Consider the following 19,582-nt stretch of genomic DNA (forward strand, 5'->3'; position numbering starts at 1 on the left):
ATTTATTTGTAATGAATATTATTAAATAGCTAGCGATCGTTAATTTTTTAAAATTTTATTTTCTTTTGATTATTTTAAAAGACTAAAGAAAGAATTGAGTTTAATTTATATTAAATATAATATAAAATACAATATATATATATATATATATATATACAAAAAATATTGACAATACATTTTATATTTTTCTTAAAGAAGGTTTATAATTTATTTAATTATTTATTTAATTATTTTTATTTTTGTTATTTTTAATTATCATTTATTTAAAAAATAACATTTTTGATAATTTCTATTTAAATAACGTGAATAACGTAAACTAAATGAAGTTATATAAAATAAAATTAGTTATTTCTTACTTTTTATACTTTTCGCTGGACGACTTCCGTATTCAGGAATTGTTGTAATGTCTTTAATTGTCTTAAAATTTACATAATTTATTCTAGTAGACGTGAATAAAAACTTCTCATGTGGTTAATGATTATCCTATTATGCTAGTAATGTTGTTATGTAACCAGCTAATCACAGATATCGTTTCCTTCATAATCAAATGCGCAGCATTTGTGTATTACTAAGTGCTACTGAGAATGATAAAAGCTGCGCTAATCATATATTACAGGTTATTTAAAATATAATCTTATGTAAAATGCTTAAATACTTTGATAATATGAATATAAATAAAATTTGCAATTTAAGAATATTAACTAAAAATTCAAATTTATACGACAAAGAGTAATTTAATACAAAGTATTTTATATCTTTTGTTAGAATTTATTTTATTTCAACATAGTGTAAAATTTAACCTAACACAGAAGAGAACAGATATATTCTGATTGATTTAAATATATTTTGCATTTTTCCGCTTTATGATTATTCAATTAAATAAAAATCATAAATTTAAAAAATAATAATTCATATTTAAAATATATCTTCTTAAGAATAAAAAAATTAATTCTCTTACAAGAAAAACTATTGTTTAATAAGTAAAAAAAAGTACATAAGTAATTATAATAATATAATACACAAATTGTATTATAATATAATTATAATACAATTTGTGAAATGAATTTAAAAATTACAAACGCAATTTGTTAACTATATCCGTTTTACTTTATTCCGTATCAGTCAAAATTCATTCGAGGTGGCTTTCAAAATCTTTGGAACAAACTATGAATGACATTCTCGTTGCTAATAGTCACAAACACGTGTCCACTGGGATTTCGCACGATGATTCATCTTACATTCGGACGTTCTTTTCTTAAATTTGAGAAGAGATATTTACCCGTTCGCCTTCACTTGCCTTGAACTCAGGGGGCCTTACCACACATTCAGAGAACAGGAACTACGGCAGGCGCCTCTTAGGAATGCACCTTCTCGCAGTCTTTTGAATTCTATCCGTACGAATTCATGAACTCCTTACTCCTAAATCTGACCGGTATTCCGCCGGTATTATTCATCAGTGAAGGAAGAGGAGGAAGAATCATTTCTCTTTCTCTTTCTCTTCTTCTTCTCTACGGGTTCTCACACGGGTTCGACACGACACTCGGATGTATAGGCGTGAGAGAAAACGCAGTCGAGGAAACGAGGAACAATATCGTACGCCTACCTTTAGGGCTTGAACCCGTCGTAAATGTAATCTCACAGTAGGAATTATTATATACGTAACATTTGATCCGCATTGTGCACAGCTTTAACCACCCTACAAATTTTTCTTTGAAGAATTTCGATGCATCAACTACATTTTTTGGCTTATATCACAAACATTAACCGAAATATTAATTTAATTTCTACAAAAATGAATTTAATAATAATCGTACAATAATACTAAAAGTTGAATATCAAACTATCTATATATTTTCATATTTACTTGCCGTAAAAATACAAAACACAGTAAAATATAAAAATATATAAATATTTTAAAAAATATTGATATTAATTAATTTACGAAAAATTTACGAAATTAACTCGCCAGAACATTTTGATTAACATATTCTGATAATCGCGAAACAATTTCTCTTTAATTTTAAATAAAAAGAACTTCTATTTTTTTCTTGCAAGTTGACTAAGAAAATTATTGGACGTGGGATTAAGAATGTTTTTTTTTTTGTCGTAAAAAAATACGTGCCATTTGGTGCATACGATTTCCCGTATGCAGCGCTGTGCACTGTAGATATCATAAAAAACCGCTTCTTCGTTGTTGCTGTTGCCACCTATTGTCGTGTAAGGAAATTAACAATTTTTTCTCAATTTCTTTACTGATTTTGTACAACTGGCGCGAATATACAAGTTTTAAATATAGGAAGAAAGAAATATCTTATATATTTTTCTTTTTAAATATCATTTCCTTAAAATAATCATGCTTGAAACAAGTGTATTAAAAATTGTTTTTCCATTTATTTAATAATTCTTACTATACTTTGATATTTTTTTATTATACATATTTGTTTCAGTATTCGACGAATAAACAAATTTTACACATATATAAGGAAACCATTTTATAAAATACATTTTATAAAATACAAGAACAAAGAACGTGTGTATAGAATTACAGTTATATCCTATGCATCATGCTTATTGCTATAAAATGCTTGCAGCTGCGCTCGGCGAACGCGTGCGATGGCGGCGGTGCAATGTGCTGATTGGTCTCGATTAAAATTGACTCGCTTGCGAAATCGTTCGAACGATCCTTAACGATGACGTCGGACAGTCGAGAATATTCTTGCCTCTATCTGCATCGAGCTAATGACGAATACTCGCTCAGAAGTTTGCGTGTAACTTTTCGTTGCTCTCACGACGCTCATGTTTATCTCATTGTAAAGGAAGCGCGGAAGTTATTGTGTTGCGTAATAATATGCTAAAGTATAATTGGACGGTTATCTCCTTGCGATAATCCTCCGAGTTTTTTTTTTTCCGAATGGAACGGAAAAGCGTAGGAACCTAACGGTGCCGAAGGAAAATTCGTAGACTTTGTTGAGATAACTAGGATTTATTTCAACTCGATATTTTCCTTGGGAAGAAGATAAAGACTTTCGGGGTTCATATCGCGGAGTTGCTGAATCATTTCTTGTGTGAAACATGTATGGGCAGGATGATTCAGTAGTTTCTCATGAAAAAGCAAATATGCCAGATTTCTAATTAAATCGAAACGGCGAGATTTTTGTATCAATTGCGAAAAAACTTTGAGTAACATTTGAGTTTTTATCTTATGAATTGTTAAACTAACATAATATAAATAAATATAATATAAATAAAATATAAATAATTTGTTAAATGAGAGAGAGAGAGAGAGAGAGAGAGAGAGAGAGAGAGAGAGGTAATGTTAAAATTCTATAATTAAATTATTACATAACGAACTATATTAATTATTATTATAAAATTATTATAAATTAATTATTATTATAAATTTTAAAGAAATTTTAATTTTAATTTCTCAGTGTACTTTTCTATCTCTCAGCACCATTCTTTTGTATGTATATGGAAGACAGTTCAAAAACTTATAGCGAATAATTCTTGACGGAAGTAACAAGATTATCCCGCAGAAATTGTCAAGGTCGCGACCTTTCTGAAGAAGATAATAAACATAGAAAGAATCCACAGCGGAAGTGTGATGCGATGAGAAAACGAAACAAACGGGAATAATTCATGACGCGAGATATTTCCGTTTCCTTGCGCATTATGAAAGTCATGGCGGAAGAAGAAAAGTCAAATTCTATGAATAGTTCTATGTATACAATTCTCGCATATATCTTAAATAATATTTTGCCATTTACAAAAATCTCGCCAAATACGTTTTAATTTAAATGATATTATTAATAATAAATTTTTTAGTTTACTAAATAATAAATTAATTAATAAAATTTATTAATTATATAAATCTATGCTTATATATAAAACATAATAATAAAAATAAAAATTTAATAACGTATATTTTGAATAAAAAAAACAATATTCTGTTTTTTTATCGCATTTCTACAGAAGATTATTAAATTGTATAATTAATTATTATTGTATTGTTTTGTTACAGATTCGTTGTTGATGAATGACGTACATAAAGTGCGTGTGTTTTATTTTATTGTCGACAAAGTGTGTAATAATTTCTTAATTGAGTTGATCGCGAAGTGTGCTGTGGAATTATAGTGTAATGTGCACTAATATGAGAAGAAAATGACGTCGCTGATTCAGAGGGACTTCGGATCCCAAAGAAAAAGGGAATCTACCAGTAGCACAACATCCAACTATTTATTGGTAAATATTCTAATCAAGATATATTACAATTATAAAATAATTATTACGATCATAACTTATTGAAAATAATAAATAAAGTATCTTGCATAATCAAACTGTCGTGATGAAAAAATATAGAAACTTATAACAATTTAGAAATTGTTTCTTATTATAAAACTCTGCCTCTTTGATATTTGGAGCATTTTGTTATTGATTAGAAATCTTTCACAAAAAACATATTAAAGTTTTTCTTGAGATATATATTTTTTTCAAAGACATTTGAATGAAAATTTGTTCGACAGTCGATAGTTTTAGGACACCCAGTAACTAGTGATTCGCACGTGTCTCGGCGCGAATATCCGCGTGGATAACTTGGATGCGAATAAGCGTGTCTTTTACCGCTGCGAAAGAGGAAATTGCGTGACGTACAAGAGAAACTGACGCTATTTGTCACGGCGAGGCGTGAGGGAATGGCGGATGCTGTCGCAGGAAAATTTTCGGCGAACATGGAAAACTTTTTCCCGACGCGACGTCGACCCCCCACGTCTTTCCGCATTATTATCGGCGTCGTCCTTCGCTTTGATTACTTTTGCGTGCGTTATTTCTATTTTTTTATCTCCCTATATACTTCTTCGTGCACGAGTTGTGAATTTAAAATTTAACATCTTCGTTGAAAATCACGAGATGTTGCGATTTTTCATGTGCATAAAAAAAAATTTCTTAATGATCTTTTTGAAAACATGATTTTGATTTGATATATTTCTTCTTATTTCTCTTTTATACCATTTAATAAATAAATGTGGAACAATCAATATAGAGAAATATTACAAATAACGACGTATAAAAAATAACGGAAGGGATTGTAGTGCCTCAAGGGTAGAAAGTAAAATGTCATTGCGGCATCTGGGGGAAGCTTGTGCCGAAATATGAAGTCGACGAAATCCCGTCTTTAATGCAAATTTTGTCATGCATCGTTCCTGAGTTGAGATATCGAGAGTCTTTGTAGAATTAATGTTCGCGATGTTTCCCTTTCATTTCCGGCTGTGAATTAACTCGAGGGTGATTCTCAAAAACATGATAGATTGCCCAAAATATACAAGAGATGATCGTATTATACTTCCAACAGAAATAATCTACGCATTTTCGATAATATACATACATACAAAAATTTAGAATAGAAAATTATATACTTACTTTACAAAATTTTTAAAATGGATATATTTAAATAAAATTTGATGTAATAATAAGTTTTACTTATTTCAAATATATATATATATATATATATATAAATTTTATTTTGCGCTTACAAGAATATATGATGAGAGATAGATATAGAACAATTTGGAAATAAACTTTTAGTTATATACGTTCCTAGAATTTAATACGAAAAATTAGTGCAACCTCAAACAATAGCCCAAAATAGATTTCATGCAGATGCTTGTATATATGTTAGATATTGGAGGGATGAGTAAGGGTCACTACAAAACTACTCGTGAATATTCAGTGGAGCATTAAGTCACCACGTAGCTTACTCGGGCGGGGACCATCTGTTCTTATCCGCACGCCAAGTTAAAGCGTTTTTAAGCTGTTGGGAGCAGCGGGGTAGCTGCTAATACGAGGGTCGTCGAGGGGGGACGACGATGATGGAACGGACCTCGTCGTGCCTTGGCATAATCGCGCAGACAGCTCACTTCATATCCGAGTTCCGGATAATTGCGGACGTTTTACAAATGGATATATCCCTCGCCGCAAGCGAAACTTTGATCATCGTCCTCGTTATCAGTTATCGTCATCATTATTAATCGTGCGAAGCTCGAAAAGAGGTAGCCATTATGTAAATATATGATTCTTGAAAGAGGTTAAAGTTAAGGCAAAGTCACTGTCATTGGCATGGCCGAAAATGAAGCTATAATCTTCAATAAAAAAATAACACGCAAAGTATTTTATTTTATCAAATGTGCAATTGCTAATTTTAATTGATAATAGATGTAAAAAGACATATTATTATTGACGAACATTTTAATCGATAAGAAGATCATGCAAGAGGAATTAATTTTAACTTTTTATTTATTTATTTTTTTTTTATTTATTTATGTGAAAGACTAAAATTGTATCTCGTTTATTTCAGTTATAAATATATATTCTGAAATTTATAATAAATAATAATTATTATTTCTTATTATTTTAAGTTTAATCGGTTTTAATCGGTTCTGCAAATGACTGTATCTATAAATAATCTACGTTTTAAATTAAGTATATCATATTATAATAAATGCTCGGTTTATTTATATTTGCAAATTTAGAATAAAAATTTATAAAATTTATTATATGATTTTATTTTAATATTTTAAATTAAAAATTTCATTTTTTGATTATTCATATATTTATTTTTTTGGATCTGGTTTGCTTATGGCATTGCTTTGACCATTTAAAAGCCATTAAAGGACAGAAGAAGAACCAGTCGCAGAGTAGCAATTTTGCAAGGCTCTTCTTGGCGACCGACGCCTCAATTTTGCAACGGTTGATCGTATCAGGGGTTTGGGGGACGATCGGTCCTCTTTAAGTCTTCGACTTAAAGGCGCACTTCTGTACGGTAGAAATAACCCAGAGTGAGCACCATCGTACATTTTACAGGTTTCGACTTTTAGCGTTGCCGCGTTGCGCCCTTTCAAATAATTTAACATCGTTTTAAGTTGATTGAAGACGAGATTTATTACAACGAGTCTTTCCGCGTTGCTTCCTCTTGAATCACTATTCTCGATTTTGTAATATTGAAATGTTTCTACGTAGATTTATAGTATTAGTATTTGTGAGAAATATTACTGATAAATATAGTAATAGGAAAAAAGATGGGGTATTTATAAATGCCATATATACTGATTACATTTTTCTATTATAATATTTCTTAACCAATATCTATTTAAATATCTATTAAAATTATTTGTATTTGTAATAATATCTTTCTAATTGATTCTTTAATTGAACTTTTAGCAAGTATTGCGTATTTAGATTTATTAAAATATAAATCAAATATTTAATAATTTTATTTATTTAATAATTCACGCAGATAAAATATGCTTTCTTGTGTCTGCGCTATAAATCAAAGTTGGGACGATCAGAATCAATCCGAATTCCAGTCATGGAATTGTATCTTTTTTCTCCCTTCTCTACTTTCGTTATTAGCATACCACATTCTAAATACACTTCTTCTGTTTTGATCCGATGTTGCTATAGCAATTCAACCAGTTACCACTCTGGTAGTCGAGTATCGATTCCCAGGTGGCAGTCAGTGCTTGCACATTCACGTTTAAGTTCAGTCACCCATGGCACGTGTTAAATAATGTTATAGACATATTTTAATATTCACATTTAAATAAACTTCTGGCATGTAATACAAACCGATTATATGTTAAAAACACAAAGCAGATGATAATAACATAAAATAAATTCAAAATAAATCGCATTTCTTTCTTATATATATATATATATGTACGTATAATACATAATTTTAATTATATGTATTCTACATCAACTTTTCTATAATATAACATAAACAATGTAGTACATTCTAACACCTTGAGATAACTCCGTGTGATGTACAAGAAAGCGAAACCAGTTAAATCGCGGAAAATGTCACCAAGCAATCGCTCCTGTCACTTGAATTCTACACGAGATTAAACGCAAACAGACACGAGACAAGGCGGAAAGATCACCTTGTTTTTTTTTTTTTTTTTTCGTCTTTTTTTTCGGCTTTGTAGAGACGTATGAAATTATTTCTCGTCCCGCGCGAGGGATTTCTTATCTGCGAATCGTAGCATTTTAATATCGCAAAACAGTGTAAATTGGTGATTGAAATTTTAAAATTGGTGTGAGACAGTGATGTTCTTGTGTAGTAGTGTACCGGATGATTGTCGGTGGCATAATAGAAGATAACAGCGAAAGAGAAAGGATAATTGAAGGAGACAACTTGGATATTCTCTGAACTTCATTTTTCTCTGACAGTAAGTTTCTTCTTATGATTGAAGGGAAAGAAGAACGATTTTTATTGGCGTAGACTTCAAAAGTATCTCCCTGGATATTTCGCGTTTTCCTGTGTCGCGAATTATAGATTGATTCAAAATTGTTTTTGATTATGAGAAATATGCAGAATTTATAATGCGATTTACATACATCGATGCGAAATGTAATGCGTGCAAAAATATTTTATTACATTATAATTAAAATCGGTATAAAATAAATTAATCGTCAAATTTATCAAGAATATATGACACGCCGTTATAAATTTATTAAAATAATTTAGATTCATGCGCTTCTTTAATCATCATCATTTATTTTCATAATTTTTAAAAGAAGTATATCGTAGATTTTTATGGAACGGACGTACGGTCTGTTACAATTGTCATTTTTTTTTATGAGTGTACATGCATAAATCTTTCATCTTGCTTCGCGAGTGGTAAAGTTCACGATGCTCGCACCGATTTGCGGTGCGAAAATGCGCACTTTGTATCTCGCGAAGCGATGACGATGACGATGGAACGCCGGTCGTCGTCGAAGTGAAACCGCGCGTTTCGATCGTGAGAAATGTCATCCCGCCGTGCTTGCATATTCTCAAGTAGCAACAGAGGCCGACGATCGTTATCGAAACGAGATGCAAATTTGAAATCGGGTTTGTCGTCGCACGGCACATTTTGACAGTTTTATTTATAGTCGTCCCATATAGGTACGCGCGTACAATTGTGTACGAGCGTGTGCGTGCGTGTTCATTGGATGCATTCCAGATCTTCCTTTTCTCCGGGCAATGCAACGCTCGCCCCTTTTCGGGAAGTTTGTTGAGAATTTCGATTGCTTCATTTATACGGACTGGATGATCGTATTCGCCGATGAGCCATTGCGATTTAAACTTAAACGTTATACGCTGCCTCTTAAATTATATAAATGAATAAGTGTCTTCTTTCTACTTCGAGCTTTTCATACATGAATATATGATATAAATATTTTATTACGTGTAGTTAAATAACCGGTAACCAAAAGAAATTAATGATTAAATTTGTTAGGAATATGGCGCGTCATTGTAAGTTTATTAAAACAACTTATTACAGATACAGATTGATGCATTTTTTTTTTTTTTTTAATCATAAAACAGAAATTCGATAATTTTTAAAGAAAGGCTATGGTGCTTTTTATGGAATGCACGTATGAGCTGTTACAATTGTCATTTTATATGTGTGTACATGCATAGCAATGAAAAGGTCTTGACACGTTAAGCTTAGTAAGATTAATGCTTAATGCTTTAAGCCCACCAATAGTATCGTATTACAATGCACAGGAACAACCCATCTTATCCTTAGATTATTAAAACAAATGATCTGTCAAATAAAATAAAGAATTTCCGTTGATAACGCTTTGGAAGATGAACTTAAATAAAAGTAATCATAAAAAAAAAAAGAAATAAAATAAAAAATACATATAAAAATAATTGCTACAAGATATCTTTATTTTTATTTCTCTTATATTTTTTTATTCATCTTCATTTGTTTCATAAAACTGTTTCATAAGACTTTGTTTTATATTTCTCTAGTTTAAGCTTAATTTATACTTTTCTAATCTTTCTATCTATTCTATTCTATCTTTCTATCTATTCTTCTATTTACTTTTCTTGGAAAGTTAATGTCAGCAAAACTTGTATATAGAAATGTTTGTGTTACTTAAATGTTTAATCAGACACACGCACACACGCGCGCGCGCGGGTATGTGTGTCAGCTCGTGATTGGACGTTCTTATTTATTTGACATCGCCGGACCGCATCCGTTTTACTTACACCCTTTCACATTAGCGTCTTCATCCATGTACTGTTGCAGGGCCGTAAATATGTGTGTGTGTGTGTGTGTGTGTGTGTGTGTGCGTGTGCGTGTGCGTGCGTGTGCGTGTGTGTGTGTGTGTGTGTGTGTGTGTGTGTGTGTGTGTGTGTGTGTGTGTGTGTGTGTGTGTGTGTGTGTGTGTGTGTGCAACAAAGGTACGCACACACATATATTTTCCCGTGGCCTTATCATCTCACAACTGGCGAGCGGAGGAGAACACGTAATGCGACCGATCGGCCGCAGCTGTCGTGTACAGTGTGTTCCGATAGTTGAAGCAGGTGAAATCGACAGTACTAAAGCCGTAATGATAAAACGCGTAGTTGTTCCGACGATTTGTGAGAGTCACGTTTCCGCGGGCGAAAAATGTGTCGCGCGCGTGCCGTCTTTTTTCTTATTCTCATCAGACCTCGGTATCTTTTCTTTACCCTCCAGTGTTAATTTTCATCGTCTTGTACATAAACGATATTATATGAACTTTTTCCTTATGTGAATGTGTGCGTGTGCGTGTAAAAAATTTGAAGCGTGAAGTTTAAGAAGAATAATGTGATAAAAAAATATACTTTGAATTTGTGGATTAATAAATAATTCCGAATCTTGTCAGTTATTATAAGAAGCATTTCATGGGAAATGTAGGATATATGCAGAGAAATTAATAATAACGTTTATTAATGCAAAATAATAGAAAGGAAACTTTCAATATATTTTATCAGTCTATACTTTCTCAAACACGAGTAATACACGAGACAAAAGACACTATGCATAGTGAAACGCAAAAAATCTTTTAACTTTCTAATTTAGTAAGCTTAATTAAATAAATTTAGATCGCTTTCCATTAAATTTTTATTTCAAAAGATATTGGTTTATTTTAATGAATATAAAAAGAATATCACATAATTTTTTATTTCAAATAATGAAACCAGTCATATAATTTGATATAATTATAGTGAAGAGAAGAGCAAAGTAAATACGCGTTAATTACATTAATTAAAAAAAAAAAATTTTTTTCTCTTTTCATATACATTGAGGAAGTACGAGTACGTAAAATTTAAAAAACGTAGCTTTTTTTACAGATATTGTATGTAATTTAGAATTATTCGAATATAAGTACAAATTTAAATTTTTATCATTTTTTTGCGGATGAGTGAGGACAAGTTCCAATAATTTTCGATCGATCCGAAACAATTCCTCCAATTCCCCATTTTATAGAACAAACGAATACGCTGTGCTTTTCTCCGAGACACCCAGTAGCCTTCGTTCCCGTCGGCGCGATCCTATTAAACACATTCTTACGACAACGTCACAGTGGACACTGGACTTTTGCGGCGGACACATGTCGCGCTAGCTGGGATGTCCCGAGCCTTCGACGTTTATTTGTCTTCGTGTCTCCGCTTGCCGTACGTTTGGGCTCTTCTTACTCGTTGTTATTCGCGTTTGAATCCGCTATCCGCTCGAGTTCCTGCCTTGACGTGATTCCGGTCACAGTGCGTCCCGGTGTTGTGCATTATGCGGTCGGCGTGTTGTCCATTAACGATAACAAGCTGCCCGGAGAACCCGTTTAATTCGTCGTCTGTGTCTCGTCGTTCGTGTCGCTGCATAATCTAATCGCCGTTGTTCTTCCACATCTCCGCAAACATCGAGGCGCGATTGGGAAAATACGCAAACGGAGAGATACACGAGAGGTACAGAGAGTTAGTACGTACGTGTATGGACACGACTGATAAAGGTGCGACAAAATCCGTCCGAATTAAATGCACATTGCGTTATCGGTCACGACCGATGTCACGGACGAGATACGTCTGCGTTATTTAATGAAAGAAACCGCTGCCTCGATTCGACAGGGAAAATTTATCAATTTCAAAAATAAGTAATTAAAATAAAAAAAAATTTCCATCCAGATTAGAAGTGCAGCTGTGTAACTGCGTTCGTAATCTAGCCGAGTATCCTAACATTTCTTCAGAAGAGACCTTTTCGTAAATTTTTTCGTTTCTTGTTACAGTAATTAACTTCGAGCCCGAAACTCGAAATCAAAGTAGAGAAACTTCCGTTAAGGTCGTAACATATTCTCTTGAGATTGAAAACTTGAGATCAGCCTTTCCGGTTGATCATTAAGGGACGAATGTAAAAGGCTGTTCAATATCTGGATAGCGTGCCTGAAGCGCTCTCGAGGCTTCGAGTTTAAGAAGAGCACTCGAGAGGCAGGCGGGAGAGAGAGAGAGAGAGAGAGAGAGAGCAAACGCGACGCGACGGACTCGAATTAAAATGGTCCACTGAAACTCATTCCCCGAATTAAACGGATTAGATCCAATCAGGCACTCGTCGCTGTTGCTGCGGCGGCCGCTGCCGTTGCTTGCCGAAGAAGCGGCGAAGCGGAGCACGCAACACGTTGCGTAACGACGGCGGATACCGTTTAACTCGATCTCGTCGTTTGTTTAATTAAATCAGCCTATGGTCGGAACATCTGAATGAATTTCATGCCGCGAGTTTTCGAACTTCCAGGCACGTACTATTTCATATAATTAAAATATTAAATACATCACGTCGTTTCGCGATATTCCATTCGCGATATACGTACGTTTCTCGTATCGCGAGTTCACATTGGAATTTAAATAAGCGTTGTCGGAGATCACGTACACACCCTATTATTCGTGTCCAATTAAGCGGATCGGCCGCGGATTTGCTCTTTACTCTGTCTCTTTTGAGAAGCGAGCGTCAAGGCCATCATTCCTATGGATTCCTCTATGGATCGGTTGAAGTTTACGCTTTCTTGGATCAACGACAGTGATTTTCGCGGGCGGCGTCGTCTTTCTCGGCACGTCTCGCGAGAATCTATCGATTCTGACGAGAGCTTCGACTTCGACAGGCAGAATATTCGGCCGGTTCGCCGCTCTATGGGGTTTCACGCTCCGCTGGCTCCCGTGACTCACGCCAAATACACACGAGCGAGTACGCCACGTGGTTACATAACGGATACACTTTGCACATTGGATACGTATACCGTGGCGCACGTCTCGTGGCGTATTCTCGACTTGTCAAATTTCTCACTGACGTACCATTTATTATTTCTCGCGATTTTTCTTATTGAACACTCAACAGGTAACAAGGTTAATTTGTCTGAGATTACAATAAATTCACAACTGATAATTATGAAAATGAAAACTTAAAAAGTTAAGTCGCCGAATCAGTAAATTCATAAATAACTTAAAGTAATTAAAGTACATTAAATATTGTCGATAATTATTTAGATGTGATTATTATTTAAAAATATTTATACCGATCGTAGTACTGTCTTAATTTTTAATATTTTTAGAAATATTTTAAAAATATTTTATTATCTAAAATGACAGAAATAAAATATGTATAAGACGCGATATGCTCAAAAGTGAAAATTGTCTTGCCGGCAACTTCTCGACTTCTCAACTTTTTATATTGAAGTTGTGAGACAGCAGTCACGAGTTTGGCGTGGTTTAACCATCCATCAGATATAACAGGATGAAAATTTTAAGAGCGCAGGTTCGCAAACATAGAATGATATGACAGTAGCAATGTCACAAACGGGAACCAATACTTGCACTGACAGATTGCGGTTCGTTCTATCTATCAATGGTGGAGAGGGAAGAGAAAGTGGGAGAGAGTTGATTGGAACATGATTGGGAATGGTAGTCTGCAATTACAATTTTCGCGATGACCCTTCGAGCTCATTCCCGCGACAACTTCCCTCTCCTAGGAGGGGAAACACGCATTTAAATTACGCGCACGCATTATTTGTGTACCGCAAGTATGCACTTTATACGAGTCGGAATGGTTGTGGTCCGCTAACGATGTTTGCAGCTGCAATTAAAAAAGAAGCTTGTCGCAGTACCAGTTGGGGATATTCGTTTCTGAATAATATTTATTAATTTCATTATCCTCTATTTGTTTTTAAATTTATTCTAAACATAATAATCAATGATATACGCGGAATAACAAAATTTTCAAGTTATCCAAATGACAAATATACAAATCTTCGATAAATAAATTTTACTTCTTTTTTGTTATAATAAATATTTCTATATACTATAAATATAATATAATAATTCTGTATAATATAAATATCTATATGTTCATTAATTTCCATAGGGAAATATTTGAAATGTATTACCGAATAAAACTAATGTTTTCTTTGTAAACAATTGAGTTATATATAATACATTTCGAATTATTAATAAAGAACATGGAACTTTCATGTGTGTGTGTGTGTGTGTGTGTGTGTGTGTGTGTGTGTGTGTGTGTGTGTGTGTGTGTGTGTGTGTGTGTGTGTGTGTGTGTGTGTGTGTGTGTGTGTGTGTGTGTGTGTGTGTGTGTGTGTGTGTGTGTGTGTGTGTGTGTGTGTGTGTGTGTGTGTGTGTGTGTGTGTGTGTGTGTGTGTGTGTGTGTGTGTGTGTGTGTGTGTAAAATCTTATTGCGTATGATACCATCACGGAAGCTTTATCGGATCTTTTTCCCTCACAACGCTCAATATTGACTCTGCGAAAATGCTCGTGGACGGAAACCTTCTAATTTTCCGGCCTCGCGATTTTCGCCGACGCAATGCAAATACAGGAGCAATTTGCTACGTTGCGACGACGACAGGAACAGTCTCTGCGAGAAACCTTGCGACGATCATTATTGCCACAATTTTACGTCATATCTATACAAGGTGTCTCAAAAATATTTATAGATGCACGTGCAATATGATTAATAATTAACATAATAATTCTTTTCTTTTTAAACAGGCCTTATTTTAATAAAGTTTTAATCTAATTTGCATAATTTAGAAAAGAGAAAAAAATATGTAATATATTAAAATTTAGTGAAATATTTAAGTTGACTGAAAACGACTGAGAAAGATACTTTTAATGTAATTAATGGATGTTATTTAATTTTAAACGCATTGAAAGATTAAAATTCGCGCAATGACAATTTTACAAAGCTTTAGAATGTAAGCGGCATTATTGATCGGCTGGACGGTTAGTTGATAGAATGATGACCTATTGTCAAACTAGACTTCTCTCTCGCTGACCCTAACCCCTTTCTACGCTTTTGTCTTTCAGCTGCTTAATTCCCTGGCGACCGATTTGGACTGCATGCTGAGCGAGCTCTGCACGACCTCGGATTCCTACGAACGGTGAGTGCATTTTCTTCTTTTCTTCTTCGGCTTCTTTTTAACAAGGTCAAGTACAATCGCCGTTTTCGAAATCTAGATCGATTGATTAATGGCGAAATGACGAATTGTTACACAAACCGTTTTTTTTTTAAATTATTGCAAATTGATTAATTACATCACACAAAATAGAAGCTTTTGTTTCGACTTTGGAACTAGGCATTTCGTGCAAATTTTTGAATACTACAAATCTGATTTTCAAATTAATATGCCACATCAAAATTTAAAAGAAACCAATTATAGATATATATTTTATAATATTGAGTATCTAAAAATAACTATTTGATCATGTATGATCTGTTGATCTCCGATTCTACGATATATGTATCTGGAAAAAAAGCTTGACGTCTAGCATAAAGTAGAAGAAGAGGGGGAAACACATTAACCATCCTTGCCACGTGCGGTGGAGGTTAAATCGAATTAATTCCCGTAATTTATGACGAAAATCTCGCGCGAATAATTTCCATATCGCGCGGAATCCTCCTCGTGATGTACGAGAGGTTGCACCTACCAATATTCGAGATGTTACATAGAACACTGGGTATTATTATACCGGGAGGGCAGATATTCATTATACGCTTTACAATCGCTATAAATCAAAATGCGTTAATTCGCAGTTTTATGCAAATCTTAATTGTTTATATTAATGAAAAAGTTAATATGGACAAATTATAGCAACAGACATTGATAATCAATGTATCTAATTATATTAAAAAATTATCATCGAAAAAAATTAATTACGTTGAATATGTAGCGTTGTTGCAGAAATAAAAAGGTTAGGAAACTTTGCTTGTTGTACGCAATTGAGCAATTATTAATATCTTATTTATAAAAAATATAATTTTCAAAAAATACAATTATATTTATAATTGTATTTTAATATTTATATATATTAATATTATATTATTTAATATTATATAATTTATATTTATATATATTAATATATTAATATATTAATATTTATAATATTTATAATAATTGAATATTTAACATCTTTCTTTTAAAAAAGCAATTAGGCACTTTATTTTGAGTCACCCGTTATATAGAATATTTACATAGAATACGGTTATGTATAGATGCATAGATATAGATTCCTATGTATACACAGTAGGGTTAAACCTTAAAATTTAACACATCTGGGGAGTACGCCCTTCTATTCACTTCAAAGACAAGATGGACGATGTCTTCCTGAAAGGACGCAAAATTTCAATAGAACTTCAGAGGGGTCCGAACACGCCAAAGTTTGAAACTTGGCATAACTTCAGTTCCATATCGATGAACGTGATTAACTGTGACAATTAAATAGAACAATGTTATATATATTTCATCTGATACATTATATATACATATCTCAGGCAAATTGTCTACAAAGTGGGGCATTAGATCGCAACATTAATTTTATCGCATTTTAAATATTATCAATTTTCATCTATTTTATTCTATTATAAAACGGTTAAAAAAGAGATATATAAGTTATATATAGATATATAACTTATATATATAAGTTATATATATAAGTTATATAAACATATAAATGTCAAAATAATTGTTTTACTTTTAATAATGTATTATGTTTAAATTACGATAATTAATATTAACATATTATTTTGTAAAATGTGCAAAAGTGATTTTCATAGTTTCCATATTTTAATATAGAAAATATGGAAATACAGAAATATTAATAAAAACATGTTTTATTAGTATACATATAAATTAATTTTAAATTTAAAGTTTGTCAAAGTGTATAAACATTTGGGTTTCTATTAAATTTAATTTCAATTTAATTTTTGAGAGGAAATATTTATATTAAATTTTATCTGCAAAAATTTTGGAGTCGTAACTCCTCAATATACTGTTGAAAATAATATTTATTTAAAAAGTTGATATTGTTGGTATACATTTATATGTAATTCACATATGCATTTTTATTATTTATTTTAAGAAAAATTCGTTATAATCTTCTAAGAATATGAACATTATCAAAGGGCAGTGCTGAAATAGCGGACAGCTGGCAACGGAAAAGCAATTATGCATAATATTATGACACTAATTCTGAACACATGTCACGAATTAGGTCGTTTCTTGGTAGCGATTTTGCATATATTTATAATATTTACATTAGTTCAATGTTAAAACAGCTTTACTTGAAATATTTAATTTATCCAATTATTGATAAATTATATATTGAATATTATAACATAATCCGAAAAGAGATAATATAAGAAAATTATAATTAAAATGTAATATTAGAAATAATTTTATTTGTCATGAAAGAATTATAATAAGTTTATATATTTTTAAGTAAATATATTGGATTTATTGTTTTAATGTATAGCAAAATTTGAACATTAATTCTAAGCTAATATTATTATATATTCTGAAATATGTTGAAATATATTTTGAAAAAATATAGTTAAACATTTTATTTTTTAAATATTTCGTTTTATATTTTAAATATTAAACAAAAATTATACATATATATATGTATTAATTCTAAAATTAGCTACAATTTCTTAAATTATTTTTTACGTGACTTTACTTTCAACAATGAAACAATGAAAATTTATCCATATTTCGCTATTACAAGTTTTCTAAAGTTAATTTTCTAGTTACTTTGCACTTACGAAAATGCATCCTTTCTCCTACTTTGCTGAAGTTGCGTCTAGCGTTTGTGCATTTATTATTAATCTCGCATCGTCTGAAAGCTCTTTCGCGTAAAAAACTTCCATAATTTTTCTTCAAGATACGCATATTTCTCATTCTTTTTTTCTTACTATTACGAAAGTTCGAACACTTTTTCCAGTCTTCTGCGTATGTGTTGTATGTGTATGCTTTTCATGGTATAAATTATTTATTACAACGTTTGACTTACTCAATGTACGTAATTGAGGCAAAAAGCATCACTTTGTCATTATAAAAAATGACACAACAGATGTTTAATGTTCGCTCTTATTTATGCATCTTGTCTAGATTATCAAATCGCGTCGAAATACATGTTTTTACATCAATCAAATGGTATTTATATGTAATATTATTATTGACAATAATATTTTTTTATTTTATATATATTTATATAATAATTAACACAATTTATGTAATCATAGTAATAATTTTTGTAAGCAATTAAAATGTTGCAATAACAACGCAACTTCGCTGCGCATGAATTTGGCAACGAAATACCACCAGTGTCTTTTGATTCGTTGTAATTTAATGATTTACTGTAGAGAATTACTTAAGACGCATATATATTATAAAATAAATAATTTTTAAAATAGAAACTTACATATTTTTAAAAAGCATATCTTTTCCGTAGTAAATATATTCCTGATTTTTTATTATTAAATATTTCATCTTATAAAAATTAGTTTTTCATCCTTTTGACATTTATTTAGAGTAATTTATATATTTCATTTTACTTTTCAGCACAGTTGCCAATGTTTGAACGCGATAAATGCGTTACGCGACGGGAATAACCGGAAACGTTCGGATCCTTTTTTTTAGTTTACAGTCTCATATCGGTAAAAAGTGTACGTATATATGCAAATTAACCGGACGGCTGGATGAGTGATGCGACGCGATGTGTTTTACGCGAACGAAATTTCCAATTTCTCCCCTATCGTTCTCCGAAATATCAAGCTCCACCCATTTTTTTCTCGCGTTTCCCGGAAATGTCGTTCTCCGTTCCCGACACGTCCGACACTTTTGTTCGTCAAATTCGAATGTGGTAACCAATGTTTTCAACAGGGTGGCAACGAAAATAAAAGGAACAGAGTGTTTCCGAAAAAATGGCCGTCGTGACAAGTGCGAAACTTTTTTCGCCATTGTTTTCTTGTACTTTTTGCATTATTGCAGACGCAGAGATATAAAATCATAGAATTTATATTCCAGCAGAGAGAGAAAGGGGAAACAAAGAGAAAAGAATTAAAAAAAAAAAACACATTTTTCTTATCATTGAGATCGATTTAAATCAAATTTTTTAGAGAATTATAATTGATAAATTAGATTTTATTATAATTCACAACATAATTTACTTAAAAATTTGCCGTTTAATAAAAGTAGGAGGCGCAAAATTTTTTTAATAATTAATATGTTATTATGATTTTATCATTTGTCGTTAATAGAAAAATTTAATTATTAGAATTTATTGTATGAAAAGTATTTTTTTTTAATTTTCAAAAATTGTCTAAAATGGTTACGTTTCGAAATTTCTATTTTATAAATGTTCCTAATTTTCTAAAATATAATCCAGTGTTATAAACTTTCTTTTTTATTTTGTCAAACTTTTTAATTCTTATTTGTCAAGAGAAACGAGATGTTTGTAATA

General features: G+C 31.8%; 1 protein-coding gene across 6 annotated transcripts in view; it reads left to right on the top strand.

Moving 5' to 3' along the window:
* Positions 1 to 19,582, top strand: part of spri (Src homology 2 domain-containing protein sprint) — a 162,397-nt gene that overhangs the window by 68,178 nt on the left and 74,637 nt on the right. For 4 of the 6 annotated variants that reach the window (XM_089077395.1, XM_089077394.1, XM_089077401.1 and 1 more), the window contains exons 2-3: positions 4,022 to 4,242; positions 15,149 to 15,222. In XM_089077395.1, coding sequence (XP_088933521.1) covers positions 4,162 to 4,242; positions 15,149 to 15,222 — 155 coding nt within the window. In that variant the 5' untranslated portion in view covers positions 4,022 to 4,161. Of the gene's footprint in view, positions 1 to 4,021; positions 4,243 to 11,466; positions 11,803 to 15,148; positions 15,223 to 19,582 lie in introns of those variants that run through there. The other 2 variants (XM_089077406.1, XM_089077407.1) reach the window with 2 other exon arrangements.

The sequence above is a fragment of the Pogonomyrmex barbatus genome, unplaced genomic scaffold (genome assembly GCF_055798465.1).
Source record: "Pogonomyrmex barbatus isolate J1 unplaced genomic scaffold, ASM5579846v1 scaffold2, whole genome shotgun sequence".
NCBI classification, from domain to species: domain Eukaryota; kingdom Metazoa; phylum Arthropoda; class Insecta; order Hymenoptera; family Formicidae; genus Pogonomyrmex; species Pogonomyrmex barbatus.